At 38.2% G+C, this 17,843-nt stretch overlaps 2 protein-coding genes across 2 annotated transcripts; one reads left to right on the top strand and one right to left on the bottom strand.

Moving 5' to 3' along the window:
- Positions 1-202: 202 nt before the first annotated feature.
- LOC108677826 (arylsulfatase B) lies at positions 203-9,588 on the top strand. Its single transcript, XM_018166115.2, has 12 exons — positions 203-417; positions 1,371-1,534; positions 2,625-2,728; positions 3,108-3,247; positions 3,918-3,997; positions 4,603-4,768; positions 5,354-5,451; positions 5,768-5,904; positions 6,349-6,528; positions 7,257-7,486; positions 8,638-8,946; positions 9,325-9,588. The coding sequence occupies exons 1-12, from the start codon at positions 288-290 to the stop codon at positions 9,495-9,497; spliced, it is 1,911 nt and encodes a 636-aa protein (XP_018021604.1). The 5' UTR covers positions 203-287; the 3' UTR covers positions 9,498-9,588.
- Positions 9,589-10,143: 555 nt separating this feature from the next.
- On the bottom strand, positions 10,144-16,298 carry LOC108677827 (NADH dehydrogenase [ubiquinone] 1 alpha subcomplex subunit 6). The gene is made up of 3 exons (XM_018166116.2): positions 16,100-16,298; positions 12,041-12,156; positions 10,144-10,430 (listed from the first exon to the last, which is right to left on the bottom strand). The coding sequence occupies exons 1-3, from the start codon at positions 16,230-16,232 to the stop codon at positions 10,302-10,304; spliced, it is 378 nt and encodes a 125-aa protein (XP_018021605.1). The 5' UTR covers positions 16,233-16,298; the 3' UTR covers positions 10,144-10,301.
- Between the last annotated feature and the right edge of the window lie 1,545 nt (positions 16,299-17,843).

The raw sequence follows: 17,843 nt of genomic DNA, 5'->3' as shown, positions 1-17,843 counted from the left end.
CATTTTTTTCAGTTACATATAATTTAGCTGCCTCTCAAGAAGATTAGCAATCGATAAGGTACAATTGTAAGTGTTATCAAAGTGGTAAACGCTGAGTTTACATTTCCTCCGAGTAATCCAAATATCTTTCAAGTCAGTGCATAAGTTATGTGATTTTACAAAAAAAATCTGTTTTCTTCTGTTGGCATTTTACAGATCGACCGAATGTATTTCTACTGAAAGCTTTCGATTCGTGAATAATAAGAGGATTAGTAATTTTTTTAATAATTTCCTATCGTTAGATAGACATGTCTCGTACATTAGTAATTATTCTAGCTGTTATGACCACGCAGCTGTCACTGGTGTGGTCGGCAACAACCGAAACTGATCGTCAGAATTCCAAGCCGCACATCATCTACATATTAGCTGATGACTTGGGTAGGTGCAACTTAACACAACACTTAACCCTCTACCGCCTGACGTGAGTAACAGCTGCAATATTGTCACACAACCCTATCCAAAGAGGATGCGTTGCTAGTGAGCGTAAAATAACTTGCACTGATGGTTGCCGTCACGGACGACATCTTTAAAATGTTCTCTGTTACGTACAAACGTCATCATGGTTGTTACATTCAATAGTTTACGTATAATTTAAGTTGAAAGTTATGTTGCCAGAGAGTGACATACGGCGGTCGATGGTTAACGAGTGCAACTTCTCGTGCTGGAGTTATAATCTTTTGGGGNATACGGCGGTAGATGGTTAACGAGTGCAACTTCTCGTGCTGAAGTTATAATCTTTTGGGAAGCGTTACATTCATTCAGTCAATACTCGTGGTAGAATTTAAATTTCGGTTTTGACCGCTAGCAAGGCAATAATGATCAAGGAATCGAGGCACATCGAACAGAACCACAGCACGATAAAAACTTATTCATTGCAAGACATTTTTTACCAGTCGTAGCTTAAGTGGGTCAAGTGAAACTGGAATTTTTACGAATCTTTTTCAGTTATTTCTTAGAGTATCTTCAGAGTGAAAAAAGTTGAAATTACTAATGTCATGGGTAGACAATACGTAGCCGCTAACACAGAAACGGATGTGATTGATCTATGTATATGTATATCCAATTTATATCCAATCACGTTGAACGCTTTCACCAGTAGTTGTCATCGACACAAAAACTTGAAAGAATTTAGAGCGTTGAAAGCGATTACAATTACTCGGGAAGATGGAATAGATACGCAAGGTAGTCGGGTACTGTACAATATCTCGGGATGATGAGATATTTTCATGTGGTAGTCGGACATCATAGCTGAGGAGGATGGGAGTTTTTCACATTGTATTGGGGCACCACAGCTCACAGGGAGGTAGTAAAGTTACCCATGCTGCCCTCAGGTTTCCACGACGTGCCGTGGCACAACCCTCTGATCCGAGCGCCCGCCCTGCAGCGCCTGGTGGACGAAGGCGTGACGCTGGAGCAGAGCTACATGCTGCCTGTCTGCTCCCCCAGCCGCGCTGCTCTCATCTCCGGCCGATACCCGCACAAGAACGGAATGAAGGTACGAACAACCGTCATGTTGTCACGTCACCGAAGGCACAGTAGCGATGTAGAAGTTATAGTAGAAATTAACAAGCCAGCAACTTCATTGAACGCAGCGTTTGTGCAATCCAGACTTCTTCAAGTTGTAATCGCATTTATCAGGAAAATGTCCAAATAATTTTCATGGAAAGTGATTTGGACATTTACTCGAGCTTCTATGAGTAAATTTCATCGTCTTGTCGATAAAAATAGTATTTAGCAAAGAATGTCGTGGACATCCCGCAGACTCAGATCTAAAAATATTCCTTGCCGTCTGTCCACTCTGTTTAACTTCACTTTTTTCGCGATTTCCCACAAATCGCCCTACTACTGCATGGCTAGTGATAGATAGGGGTTAAAAAATATTGGAAAAATCTAAGGTTTGACAAATGAGAAATAAATCCTAAGGTAGATTTTATAGATATTTGGTATGGTAAAATCAGGTTCTGAATTATGCCTTCCTGATGTTTACGCCTGAAACTACACTTCCCACTTCATATCTGAACCTGATAACGACTATCAAATTTAAGCTGTGTTGATTTTAAATGTTTTTATTAGGCTAAATTAGTTGTTGCGGCAACATGTACGAAGGTGTCGTCTCTGAATGAGCTGTCGCGCCTGTGGCGTCAGTAAAATCCTATCGCATCAGGCAGGCATTAACATCGTGTTACTTAACCTTTAAGTTAACATCATCAAACTGATGATACTGCGGTACTAGCTGGCATACGAGGAATGGAAAAATTCAAGTGCACTCAAATATTATTATGCATCTATTGAGTGCAAATGTGAAAAAAAAAAACACAAATAAAATTATCAGTTTATCCCACAGCACTATCAGTTACCTTGTTTGTACTCATTATATGAGCACTAAGTATGGAATCAGTGTTTATCGGTATTTTTAGAGCATTTTCTCATTTATGGAAAAAAATGCCCTATTGTGCTCGTCATGTCCGCCTGTCTGTCTATCCATCTGCGATTTCACATTTTTGTCGACGAGAAATGCGCTCTGTGTCCCTAACTGCAGTGAGTACTGAGTTCTATTTTCTCTGCATGTTCCTGTCCATGACTAGTCAGCCAACATCAAGCCTCTGCAGCCAACCGGCCTACCGCTCAACCTGACGCTGCTGCCGGAGAGCCTCAAGATGCTTGGATACTCCACACACGCGGTCGGCAAGTCAGTCCGAAAAATCAAAATGACACAGTAATAAAATGAGGATTATGCGAATTAAAATTCGAATAATATTTGATTCAACCGTAATTCATCCAGGTTCAGTTAAAGGGTCCAGGTTATGTAACGAGTGCTCTAATCGCACAGAAAGTTTTCATTCATCCTTCTCAATTATTGTAGTTTGCGTGATAATTTGATAATTAGAATTTAATGTAATACATAATCAATATATGTTGATAACGTAAACACGAGCAAGTTGTCTCCGCATTTAATCGAGAAATTACAGCAAATTGACAAAATTATATGCCTAAGATTTACCATTTTCTCAGATGGCACCGAGGTCATTTATTACAATTTTAATGTTGCTTTATTACCATTTTCTCAGATGGCATCTAGGCTTCTGCAAGGAAGAGTACACGCCTATCAAGCGAGGCTTCGATTCCTTCTATGGTTTCTACACGGGAAACCTGGACTACTACGAGCACTCGCAGGGCACCAAGAGAGTCGATCCATCTGGAGAAAAATGTAAGAATGTCGCCATTAAATAAGTTTGTAATAATTCGGAGCAGAAATTGAAATTCACTTCATCAAGCAGCCCGAATGCCAACTCTGTTAATAGTGTATAATTCGGTCAAGATCAACCTAATGCCAGCATTTTCTTATGTTTAACTTGTTTCATTCTTAAATCAAAATCAATGTATGTAAATTATGGATACAGTAGAATGCAAGAAGCAGAATATCACAACAGTAAACACAGGAAATGAAAGTTTCTCATAACAGAAATCTGTAAAAAATTAAAGAGATTTAATTAGAGCTGCTTTCTCTCTGGGAAAATCGATTCAAACGAATTCTCTTTTTAGCGCACTTTCTCATTTATGGAAAAAATTCACTATTTTGCTTGCCATGTCCGTCCGTCCGTCTGTCTGTCCGTCTGTCCGTCCGTCTGTCCGTGACCTCAAGTGTTCGTCGACGAGAAAATGCGCTATATATCTGTCACTCACTGCAGTGAGTACTGAGTTAAATTTTTTTAATTCTATTTCAATACGCGTTAGCTGGAATTCATAGCAGAAAAAAACCTTCAACCATGGATAAATTTTCCTTTCTGTTCGGCATAGATAACTATGCCGAGAAAACGATACATTCACGTAGATATTTCATGCATCACGGGTGATCAAAAGTTTCCGTTCCCTGACAGCCACGGTGAGGAAGGCATCAGGCCTGGATTTCCACTCGAACGCCACGGCAAGCAGCGAGGCGGTCGGCAAATATTCTACGGTAAACCTGCCATTAATTCAGTATCATCCGTTCGCCCCCGAGTTGTTTATGAGCATTAAATAAGCTTCATGACGCGTGTGTGTATCTCGTCTACTCGACAAAGAAGGCATTGGTTTCGCTTTGTGCACTGAATGAAGCATGTATCTTTTCTGCTGTAGCGTCACTTCTGGAACATACTTGTATATTTTTACATTAAAAATGAGCTGAAACTGAATGAACGAAGGAATTTATTAAGTGATGTTTGCAATTAAATAAAGTATAACTTCACATTCAAATTTCTTACGTTTTAGGCAAATATAATTGAAATTTGAACCAAAAACCCCAGTCCAGAATATTATCTCAGATTCATTTCACTCCAATGAAATAATTGAAGGATATAGATACGCCGCTTGAGATTTACAGGAGTATAATGACCTGATTAGAAGAATACGTATGAGGAAGTACGATTTAAAAATACTTCGTTGAAGGCTTCTTTTATTCGTTGAATGGTTCCCATCAACAAGATAATTTTTCAACTCATCACAAATAATATTTTGGCATTTGTAAATCTACTATATTCAGCTTATCCACAAGGTGACGCTAAAATATCACATTTTTTTCGCCAGTTCGAGTTCGTGAAGAAAATCAAGTCGTTGCTGAGATCGCGCGACCCTAAAGATCCGTTGTTCCTGTACGCGGCGTTCCAGAACCCGCACGGTCCCCTACAGGTTCCCAGGCGGTTTTTGGAACTCTACCCACACGAAGCAAACCCTAAAAGGAGGATTATTTTGGGTGGGGAGGCACTGAACTTTGATCTGATTACAAGATTTTGCAAGCCAATGGTCGATTAAACATTTTACTATTTCTTATTTTTATATTCGAGACGGCCGAGTGACTAAGATAAAGAAGTTTGTAGCAGCGAGTTGGATGTTCTAAACCCGCAGCTGCATGAGAATGAAAATTTTGATCGAAATCTCAATGGTGGCGTACTAGTTTTGAATTGGCTAAAGGCCAGCACGGCAATATCAAAGCTGCCACTACTATTTATTTTATGATCCTGGTTAGCTTTCATTCATTCTTAGGCAAGAAATAATACCGTTTGAGAGAGCTCAATAGCATGACAATTCCGTAGATATCGATTATGAGTATCACAGAATAAGCGTCATATAAGTGAATAAGTGTACACCAGGTAAATTTTCATTTATCACATCAATGTCTGTACAATATATAATAACAAGCTTTAACGGATCAGACTATTTATAATATGATATTATATAATATTAAAATGCTAATAATAATTCATGAGAAGGATAACCTAAATTTAAGCTCACCACTGAACGCAAATACCGGATCCCGATCACTGACCTCCCATTGCAGGCATGGTATCAGCGCTCGACCACGCCGTCGGTTCAGTAGTGGCAGCTCTCGAAGAGACCGGCCACTTCCAGAACTCCATCATCGTGTTCTCGTCAGATGTGAGTTAAAACTGAACATTTACAATCACATTTACAATCACATTTACAATCACTAAATTACAATCATCACTAAATAATTTTTACTAGTGCCGCAGGGTAGAGGAAGCCACGACTGATATGATATCTCGTATTCATTACCTGTGTTGTCAGCTCAACGTTTGTAAAGGATGAGGCTAACTATCAATTAAATTCCTCCAAAATTAGGTGCACTTTGAAGAACCCCCGGCCATTTAAACGCTTCCTTACATAAACAATGCTTGAGAATGAAAAAAATGCTTCATAAACTTCGTGATCTCAATGCATCTGCATGTACCAGAATGGAGCTTCCTGGAACAAGATGGGGCTGAACTGGCCCCTGAGGGGCAGCAAAGGTTCGCTTTTTGAAGGCGGAACTCGCGTGCCAGCCGTGGTGAGCTCGCTGAGACTAGCGCAGCGAGGAGTTGTCTACACAGGGTAAGACCTGCAAGGTCACTTAACTTACTACTCGTCCAGACAGGGTAAACCTGGTCAGTTGTCTAAACAGGGTAAAACCTTATAGGTCATTTGCCAGTTGTTTACGCTGGGTCAGACCTAGTCAACTCCATTGCAAATGTTGCAAGCAATTACAATTTTATACGTATAATAATTATGGTTGGAATATTGTAGTTCTTTTAGAATTTTTATTCATGCGCTAGTGTGACAGAAACTGCCAAAATATTTATCGGTTCAGGAGGCCAGTCAATGACTGATCTTTAAAGAAAAGAAAGAACGCTTCTAGCAAAAACAAAAGTCTGACCAGTCAATAGCCACTTTTTATATCGGTGTAGAGATAAAAATCATCCCGATTCAGCTATCGCAACTCGTCCACATGTAAAATAACAGAAAGACAGCGCATTAGCAATCGTTGAATTACTGCAGGCTTTTCCACGCGACCGACTGGTATCCCACACTGCTGAGAGCAGCTGGGGCACCCGCATCCGCGAGTGAGGGCTTGGACGGCGTCGACCAATGGGAGGCGCTGAACGGACGCGCACCTCCACCGCGCCAACAAATGATCTACCAAATGACCAACCACAGAGGCCTCAGCACTGCCATGCGGTCAGTAGGGTCAGAAACTTTAACACTGACTTGCGGTGAGTAGAGCCTGGGCCTTAGCAATACTATGGAGCCAGCCCAGGAGCCTCAGTTTTGCCATGCGGTCAATAGCACCAGGCGCCTCAGCACTGAAGAGCGACGTGTAGCGCCAGAACACCGGTGCAGTCCCACATGGCGGTCCCTCACGACAGAGGCCTCAGCTAGCTAGCTAGGCGGTCAGCTCAGATGCTGCCTGAGCGAGAGCGGTCGAAGAGAGTAGAGGCAGGAATGTGGCCCGGCCTTAGCTAGGCCAGTGCCTAGTTAGAGCTGCTACGATTTTGGTCTCAATCAAACCCGAAAGCAACGCAAGCTAGCTTAGCAACGTGGGGCGCTAAGATTACGTGCTTTGAAACCTCAAGGAATTCCTGAATGGAATCAGTGTTCAATGAAGGTCGTTTACTCAGAATATACTGCAAGATCACGACGTCACTACGAGAAGTCGTAGGTAATTACGAATTTTTTCTTACGGTTTTGATCACATTTTTCAAAAGATCGCTCTGTTCAGCTATCGTAAGTTAATTATTTCATAACATCCAATTAAGACCCGATAATTTCTGCAGCTGCATAAGGCATAACATCTTGACGGCCATAATTTACGTCGAATAAATGACGTGTAATTAAGACGTTTTTTTCAATGCGTTATGTGTACAGTATTCACATCATGCCAAACGATACACACACTTCCATTGTAGGTACAAGAACTACAAAGTTATACTGGGTAACTTCAAGGACAAGGGCTGGGGGGTACCACCGGAGTACGAAAACATCACCGAGGCAACACTCGAGGGCTTCCTCGACTCAGGAGCAGCGATGAGCATCGTGCCACCAAGGCCTCGTATCAACGATACCGCACCGCGCTATGTTGACCAGGAGCTCTACTTGTCCAGCTCCACAGACATGGCAGATTTTGGGCCCCCAGTAGGCAAGTTTAGTTCGCTGATAGTATTAGCCTATGACCTATAAAATTTCACACATTTCCTTCGTTTTATGATTGGTTTATTGGATCCTCACGTAGAGATCTTTCGTAAAAAAATTTTTCGTGTATTCAGCAGCTTCTCGTATAATCATTATTTGAGGCCCGTGCTTGCTAGTCGGCAACTCTCTTCGTAACATGAGCAGTCTTTTCAACAGGTTGGTTGCTGCGAAAAGTCTAGATCGTTAACTTCGGCATGCCATGCTGAACGAACAGCGAGATAGCACACACGTTCGTTTGCTTTCTTTATACTTGGTAATGATCTCTTGCCCAGGTTGAATTATTATAACTTAAGTGTTTCCACTTAAATTACGTACACTCTCACTTCTGCCTTTTGGCTGACGTCTCTAGGTTGAAGCAAATGTCAACTCAAAACGTGATTCTCCTTATTTCATTCCAAAACGCAGATTGACTAATGTTGATGTGCGAGAAACGTACTTCTAAAGTCTTCAGAAACATTGCCTCATCTGATGACACTCACTACTCACTCTACATAGAATAGAAGTGCCGGCATTGAAGAAATAGGCCCATGGCCTGTTGCCGATTCTTGAATTTTTCGTAACTTGATTCACAAAGGATCCGGCCTTGGTAACACGATTGATTGAGATACCTTCTGGCCATGGTAACCCGATTGATTGAGATACCTTCTGGCCTTGGTAACCCGATTGATTGAGATACCTTCTGGACTTATTGCCTGGTCCGTAATTTGCTAGGCATTTTAGGACTGAACACATGCTCCTGCATAGCTTCGTCTAGTCTGTTCTTGAGGGCGTTCATACTCGGAGCGTATACGATGCGATCAGGGAAGCTATTCCACAAGTCGGTGACTCGAAGCGAGAAGAAATGTTGTCGCATGGACGTGTTACACCGCAATTTTTTTTTAGCTTATTGCCGTGACCCCTGGTGTTGGTTCTTGTTTCAAATTCTAGTAATCCTTCTGGGACCTTGTATGAGCCATGAGTAAACTTGTATGCTTCAATGAGGTCCCCACGCAGACATCGAGATTATTCGTCAAGAAATTATTCCCGTATATCCAATTCCATTTCATAATGAATACATTTTGGAGGAATGTAGAGTAATATCGTATTATATACGCACAGAATACGACTACGACGGCACAAATGACGAAAAGCTGGAGAGTCGCGATGACAACGCGCGAAGTTTCCCCACGGGCAACACATCTGTCGAGGACGAAGATCCTGGTAGACACGCACGCAAGCAAGGAACTAAGGCAGACAAGAAGGAGAGGAAGGCTCAACATAAGGCCTTCAAGAGGCTCAAACCTACGAAAATAAAATTAAAATCTACACAAAGAGTCGTCGGTAACCGAAAAAAAGACATCAGCACTTTCCGCAGCGCCAACGATTTTCTCGTGTCTGGGATACCCATTCACCTCTATAACCTCGCAGGTGTATATGATTAGTACATTCCAAAAAATAAGAATGTTGTATTTAAAACTCGAATGAATTTTTTTCACTGTGAGAGAAATGTTGTGGGGCCATTTTGGCTTCAGAAAACTTAGAATTAGAGGGCCTATTTCATATACAGTCACGAGCTAACATCAGTGAAGTAAAATTTTCCTGAATAAATTACGTACAGGCACTTGACATATAATCTATATGAAGCGGGCATTCCTGTCGAGCTTTGCCAGTCACCAAAACAAGGGAATAGCCGAACAATTGCAAATCGACACAAAAATTGGACAAAACAATCTTAAACATTGACAAGGCATTAAGGGAGAAAATTAAAATACAATGTTAATACAAAAATTTTCTCGCAACCCACAGACGACCCATATGAGCGGCACAACCTGGCAGAGAGAGAGCCTGAGATACTGGAAGGAATTCTAGGGCGCCTCGTGCCCGAGTTACGGAAATATGTGGAGCCTCACGAACCACCCACGTCCTCTGCCGGGGATCCAAGTCACTTCAATGGAGTTTGGTCTTCAGGATGGTGCTGAGGACCCGTTCTCTGAAGCCGTACTGAGAATCACACCTCGGAGATAGTGTCAATAGCCCAGCTTGTGAAGTGGTACTGAGAACAAGGTCTACATGATGTGAAGAATCAGAGCATCCTGGGCAACCAGATACCTGGAGTCCGGAGTGATACTTGAAATGCGGTTTTCAAGATTGCATACAAGCAGGTCTTTGCCGCAATTACAAAAAGCTAGTTTATCACTCATAACTGAATTAGCATGAGATATTCTTTTTAAACCAAAATTTCATATAAATCAGGCTAATTGTGCAATGCAACTAATTTGGTAGGTACTTGTAAAAGCTTCAGAAGTGAAGATTCTCTCAATGCTACTGAATGGGAACTAAATTGAAACTGTGTTGCTTTCAAGTTTATTGTAATTTATGCACCTCATTTAAAATAATTACATTTCTGGTACGGATAGGCAGCATCATCACAACACTAGGGAAAATAAAGCTTGTAGTTTGCTTACATAATTTCGGTCCTTTCAAACTTTGCATTGCATAACAAAGAATATAATTAGGAAATGGCATCTATCAATAATTGATAACATATTTATCTCATTGCTCAAAATAAAATGTTACCTACATGAGAGAAACAAATTCGTGACAAATGATGCCAAATTATGTTTCAACTCAGTTCAAGACTAGCATGCAATGCATCATCTAAACCTTGAAACTAACTCCTGAAAATTTTCATAGTCAATCAGGTGGCACACAATATTAGGTAGCTGAGTTTCCTTCCAGAATAAATCTGTACAAATTAAGCAGATTAAAACTGAACATAAATTTCAGTTGTGACCGTCCAAGAACTTGCCCATGAAATCCTTTGGCTTGGGTTCAACAGTTGGGGCCCAGAAAGCCATTATTCCGTGCTTCTGCTTCCACACTTGCACAGTTTCTTTCAGTTCCATCTGGCCCTGGAATGTACATCTCATTAGTATCTCTCCTGGATTTGGTCAAGGACCACAAATAAAAATAATGAAAGGATTTTCATTTAAAGACTCTAAATCCTCTTTTGGTTTTGGTGATTATTGAACACAAATTTAATATTACAAGAGTCATCCAGAAAATAGTACGTACCCGTTTTGGAATTGAACAAAAGGAAGTAAATATTTAACAAATGTAAACCGTCAACTGGGGTGACTTCGGCCGCCAGGGTGACTCGGCCGCGTTTTTTATTTTGTTTTGCAAACTAAAGCGGGGTCATAAACGATGGCCAAAGTCACTCCGGCATTTATGACCTCGTTTACGACCCTGGCGTTTATGACCCTGGCGTTTATGACCCCGGCGTTTACGACCCCGTTTTTGTTTGCAAAACAAAATCAAAAACGCGACCGAAGTTACCCCGGCAGCCGAAGTCACCCCAGTTGACGGAACATGTTTATTGAAAAGAACATGTATTACACTACTTCTCTACATAACCTCCGGACAAAATGAAGCATTTGTCATATCGTGTCACAAGATTTTGTATACCAGTGTCATATGCCTCCGCCGCCAGTGTATTGAGATACGCAGTCACATGTTCTTTCAGTTCTTTGTCATTTTGAAACTTTGTCCCTGCCACGAAACCCTTGAGTTTCGTATACAAATGAAAATCTGATGGAGCCAAGTTCAGACTGTAGAGTGGATGGTCGAAAATTTCTCACTTTAATTTTTGGAGAAGTTGTTGTGTTATCCGAGCCGTATGCGGCCTGGCATCATCGTGCAGGAGAATGACGCCAGTAGACAACAGACTTTGGGGTCAATTTTGAACAATTTTTTTAATGTTGCACAGTATGCATTGGCATTGAATGTGTCTCCACGGGTCATGAAATCGATGAGCATTACCTACACCTTGCCAATCCCAGAAACACTGGCGGCGGAGTAATATGACACTGGTATACAAAAACTTGTGATACAATACGAAAAATGCTTAAATTTGTCTGGAGATTATGCAGAGAAGTAGTGTAATACATGTTCTTTTCAAAAAACATGTTTACATTTGTTAATATTTACTACCTTTTGTTCAATTCCCAAACAGGTACTACCTACTTTCCGCATGACCCTTGTTTCTCTAACTTGCCAAGTAACTGATAACTCTAAAGGTAAATATTATTGCTATTACTATCCTCAGTCAAGACAAGGGAACAAAATAAATACATCTGAAGCCAACATAAAATTTAACTAGTATTCCAAGATTTTGAATACTATTAGTTAAATTTAAGCATAGACTTAATGAATTTCTGTTATCACCATATGAATTTAAACTTGCTGAATGCAAGTCAAGAAAATACACAAAAAATACTAGGTAAATCAAGTTAAATTGAATTTTAAATGCAATGAAAATTTTTATCTTCAAAATGTTCCATTAAAGAATAAAATTTAATAATGAGTATTGATAACATTTGGACAAACACAGCATAAAAATGCTGATCATAATGCAAAACGTACAGAACAAAATTGATGACATCCTGTAAGCACTCAAAACTAATACCTCTCACAAAATGAAATGAAGAAACAGTTTAGTAATAATGTCATTTAAAATTACCTTTATAACTAGAGCATCAATTATTCTGATGTCCTTGACGTCCTTGTTCTTCATGAACATTTCTTTGAGCTTCTTCTTGCATTCTGATTGTGTCTTTGGAAGATCATAATCAATTGCTGGAAATGAAGGGAAGAATTAGGAGCAGATAACACATTAGCACCTGCTATGTTGTGAAGAAAATTATCTTTTGCTTATCAACATACTAATAATGTTGACAGGTCAGGTTTGAAAAAATTCAACCAACATCACCTTTTGCCTTCATGTAAAAAAAAATTCTCTTTTCAATGAACCTTTTAGTAAAAACAAAAGAAGATGAAATTATGCTGACAATATCTGACTTGAAATTTTACCACAAAAAAGGTCAAAATAGTGCCATGTTCCATGCCGTAGAAAGTTAATTTCAGACCATAATAAAGTAGTAGATAATCTGTACCGTATATATATACCTACACTAGCAAGAGCTAGTGCACCTATACTATTCCAGTACTTGTGCCTCCAACATATACCTACAGTAACTTGGATATTGCATCCTGATTACTGCCAGTAATTGGGTCCTTGATAAAATATATAGGTACCTACAGGATTTAAAAATCCAATTAAAATATATTAAACTACTCAACTATGATTTCAATTGTTGCCACTCAACAAGTTTCAGTCAGAGTTGCACTGGGTAGCTTTCCAGGGATCTCCCAATTATTCACTTGGTGAAAGTTTTTCAACACATGATATATAGATTTGTAAATGACCAAGGAATAAATCAAAATAAAAAAATTAAGTTTGCCTTTAAATCATGAAAATTACACAATAGATGTCATGAAAATTATATGCACAATGGGATTTTTAACAGAGCCTCTCAGGTGTGGAGCAAGACCGGTTTGACAAAGATATTTGTATCTCTTTAAGAATCCCACAATGCAATCTAGGCCTTAATTATATATATATTTCTTGTTCACATTGGCCATATTGATAAAAAATTTCTATCCATGGAGAAGGAAAACTGTCAACCATGGTCTACCATTTTCATAATGCAGTATCTTTGAAGCATGGAATTGTTCTATTGATCATATAGAGGTTGATCATATATTAAAATTGATGCAGGCTTATCCAGCCATGTAGTTCGCTTGATGCAAAAATTTTGGCCAATTTTTTATTTTTAGAGAGTGATCACTTCTAGATTTTTATCCAATACATCAGGTCACATTCATTTGCAACAGCAGGTGTATTAGTAATAAAATATATCCACTTTCCTAGCCATGACTATAAATAGCTTTAAAATTTTATGTATGATTATGCTGGAACACACAATTTTATGTATGATTATGCTGGAACACACAATTTTATGTATGATTATGCTGGAACACTAAATTTTATGTATGATTATGCTATAACACACAATTTTATGTATGATTATGATGGAACACACAATTTAATGTATGATTATGCTGTAACACACTTCTGTGTCCAAGAAATCTGTCAATATAGATAAACTTTCAAGTGATGAAACCAACTGTACTTTATTACTGAGTACCTAGCAAGTCAATGCATTTCAGTGATATAGTACATTTAATAATATTTAGTTGACTTACACTGTTAAGCATTTAGTTGAAACTGTTAACATAATTACCTATTCAAGCTCCATTTATAAAACTCAACATTCATTGAGCAACCAGTAAATGGATTTTAATTATTAAAATTTTTTATTCTTTATCAAAATCATTGTTGCTCCTCGGAATTTTATTTTTGTTGTTGACCAATGTTGTCTAATGTTTATTTAGTAAGCCATTGTGTCATGTGAGAGGTGGTGCTACTGTGCTGTGGCCCAGTCTGTAAACATTGGTATGGTCTCTCAAAATCTCTTGGCAAAATCTCAAAATACCATGTTCTTTTATATTACTATAGATACCTCATGATGTAATTCAACAGTGCATCATGATGCAATTCTATAGTTAACATAAAAGAACATGGTATTTTGAGATTTTGAGTCAATTATCAATGTTTATGGACTGGTCCACAGCACACTAACACCACTTCTCACACGACACAATGGCATACTAAATAAACATTAAACAGCGTTGGTCAACAACAAAGGCAACATAAGTTCAAAGGATTCAACTGACAAGAAATTTGAAATTTTGGGAAATGAAAGAACTTATTGAGGTCAGGACTCAAGTCATTAAATGCTTAAAAAATATAAAAAAAAATCATGTTTCCACATGGATTTCAATGCTGTTAACATAGAGAAACTTCTAAGTATCTCTCTTATCCTTATAATTTACAATGGTCAAATAAATTATAATTTGGCTATATTTGTTGCTCAAAACTGCTCTTAGAACCAATTGGTCCAATCATATGTATAGTACTATAAGAAAGTCTATTGACAATGATTGCTTATGTGAAGAATTAGACATGTGTTTATGCTACTAATTTATCATAAAAGTTGTATCCCCATGTTTCCATGTAAAATGTGAAAACTCATGTCATGTGAATTGCCTCATTACAACTTTCTGAGTAGTATGTAAAAAAATCTATCTGTAAGCAATTTTCTAGGAGCTACAGCCATAAAGAAAATTATTATAGAATCAAATTAATTGACCACAAGTTTAGTTGTTGATATTAAACAAAAACAATTATTAATTATACAATTTTATAAAATTTAATAAAAAATTAAACCATATTTTAGGTCAAGAATTGCTTACAAATGTTCCTACAAATAATTACTTTATGATGTATGGCATGTGACGTCACACACAATATGTTGTGCATGCGATGTCACCACAAGGTCCCTCCTCCAATGCTTTAGTTGGTTTTGAGCTGGCAAACATAGTGGCACATCATCTGTTGCCTGGATATTGAGAAAATTTTTTTATTGTGATATAGGGAATATTTTTTATTATGAATCTTTTTGATAGCAATATTGCAAAGATTTTCAATTCTAATGGCTTGAGATACACAGTTCTAACGTCTTTAGCACTGGTGGAGTGAGCCGTGAAGTTTGAAATATGAACAAATGAGTAAAGTGTCTTTGAGTTGAGGTCATGCCATGATGCCAGTAGCTGTGCAATCTACAAAATTAGGTCTTAGTCATTAAATCATTCATCGTTGGCATTTTTTGCAACCTCCTGAAGCAGAATATTTTACTAATTAATTCTTTAATTTTAAATTTATTTTGTGGATTGCAATTTGTGTGTGTGGTATTGTATATGTGTATGTTATATTGTATTGCTTTGCCAACTCTGAGAAAGTGGCAACTTGCTACTTCAACAATTGACACTTGCAAAATCATACTTCATTCTAGATATGAAATCTCAAAAAATAATCAGATTTTAAGTTATTTGTTTGAAGTTACCTTTACATTTAATAGAAGATTTTTAGGTGCCTATTTGTCTTTAATCAAAATTTAAATTAAAATTCCTAACTTCAGTTGTTTAAAAGTCCTTTCTCTTGTCACTACCCTATAGAAATATAGAAATAGAATCATAATGAATAGAATTAGAAACCTATTTGAAATATCAACCTAATAGGTAATCAGGCAAAAGCTCCCTAAATTTGCAGGTAAAAACTATTGTTTCATGGGTACCTTTCAGAAATTGCAAATGGGAAATAAGCAACTTTTCTAATATTTCACTAAAGAAAATAGCTAAGAAAAGGTCATAACTCATAACTTCATAAGAACATCAAATGTACCAATTTGTCAAACAAGTGAAAAGAAATTGGTGATACACATTCAATTTCTTTTTTTCACCATTTCTATAGTTTCACAGTGCCTGCCAGCTTGAGTTTTTTTAATACCTAGGCCTATAGCTATTCCCACAGCGGCACAGCCCAATCTTACATTATTGACTTGCCTAAAAGATGACCAATCATGTTAGAATTGAGGAAACTACTGGTACAGATCATACAGTGGTAGTATGGTACTGCCATACTGGTACAGTACCTAGTACTGCCTACTGATAGTAGGAGACTAGGAGTACAGACTGCAGAATATTCAATAGGAGTAATAGAGAATCTCGGTCACGACGGTCAGAGATAAACTGTATTATTGTAGCTAATAGTACTTACCAATTTGAGGGATTTGTCTGTACCAAGCCTTATAAAGATTTATTACACGGGTCCTTGCCTCAGCTCTATCTAATGATAACATAGGTTTAACTTGACGGGCGGTTCGAAGGTTAACTAAGCGTGAGGACGACATTTTCCTTTGCAAAATGCTCGAGAATTAGTGCCAATCTGCGTGAACCGGAAGGCAAGTAGTTCAATCCGCTTTTTGACTGACGGTCCATCTAACCGGATGGAATTAATATGTGTTAATGTATGTACTAGCGGTTTTAGCGTTTATTAGGCCAGTCGCCGATTCCTAAGAGCAAAACCCAATTTCTGCTCACAAGTCCTTCACTTCTGAACAGATCTTCTCTAAATTCAAAATATAACCATCAATACTCTGCGACTGGCATCATTGCAGATTTCACATGATTTCATTATTGACTGAACTACAAAAAAAACGTATCTTCTACGCAACCAAACAGTTTACAACTCCCTCAATACGATCAAAAATGCCACATTTACACAACCGTACACATTTTAAGTGGCTCATTTCTGAACGAAACTACCTGAAATTCATAAATAAACTAGTTATCTTTCGGAACGAATGATAGTTAGTTCATTTCGATCGAGACGACTGAAATGGTTGCGTATTACTCAGCCAACCTGCACATGTAATGGCTTCAGCTAATTTGGAAAGATTTGTCGCCATTATTTACATCATTTTGAAATCACTCTCGGGCACACGTCCGTCACATCGTCAGCATCATGGTCGAACTAATATAAGTTTGACGCACGGCGATGACGATTTTTCGCCGTTCTGCTCATCTCTAGAGGCACAAAATGTAAATAGTGTAGATCAACGCATTGTTTTTATGTCATCTAAATTCTAAAGCATTATAAAAAAATTAATCTCACAAAATGCCACAAGAAAATTTATTTACTGCATGCAACTAGTCTTATTTTAAGCAAAACCGATGTTACAAATAAGTATGACGTCACGAGGTGACGTCACAGTTGGATTAACAAATGATATCCGCAAGGCGCAGCTGAACTAGGAAAAACCTTGTATTAGTTCAACCATGAAAAAATTGACCTCATAAAATGGCCCCATAAATGTATTTACTGCAGTAACTAGTCATATGTTAAGCAAAACAGGTGTTACAAATCAGTTTAAATCACACGGTGACGTCACAACGACCAAGGTGACATCACGGGTGGATTAACAAATAACATGCGCAAGGCGCAGCTGCGCGTGGGTCAACCTTGTATTAGTTCAACCATGGTCAGCATGACTGCGCACAGCTGAATGTGCGACGTCATGGCGACGGACTCATGAAGTTCAGTATTGTATTCATGCAGTAAAGTTTTAAACTGAAAATAAAAACGTTTTACAGTTCAACTGTGGCAAATTTGCTAAGCATTGAATTCACTTTAAAATTATTGGTTAATTATGATTTGAACAAAGTAGTGTTATAATAATAATAATAATATAATAGCGGTTTCAGCGTTTATGTAACCACTGGGCCACCCTGCCCCTGTTATAAATTCTTTTAAAATATCTAATAAGTCCTTACACTGGAGTTAGAGTAGAGAAGTACATTTTCATTTTCCAAAAATATCAATTATTCTTCTAGGCATTCAGAAAAACACCTGCCAAATATTTTTTTAAATTATTTTTTCTTGTGAAGAAGGTTGGTTATAATGTTTGATGATAGTTGATAGCAAATGTTATGGTCGTTGAAGCCAGAAGTGAGAAGCTCGT

The sequence above is a fragment of the Hyalella azteca genome, unplaced genomic scaffold, assembly GCF_000764305.2.
Source record: "Hyalella azteca isolate HAZT.00-mixed unplaced genomic scaffold, Hazt_2.0.2 contig15360, whole genome shotgun sequence".
Lineage (NCBI taxonomy): Eukaryota > Metazoa > Arthropoda > Malacostraca > Amphipoda > Hyalellidae > Hyalella > Hyalella azteca.
The sequence above is the reverse complement of the archived record's forward strand: the minus strand, read 5'-3'. Positions and strand labels throughout refer to the sequence as shown.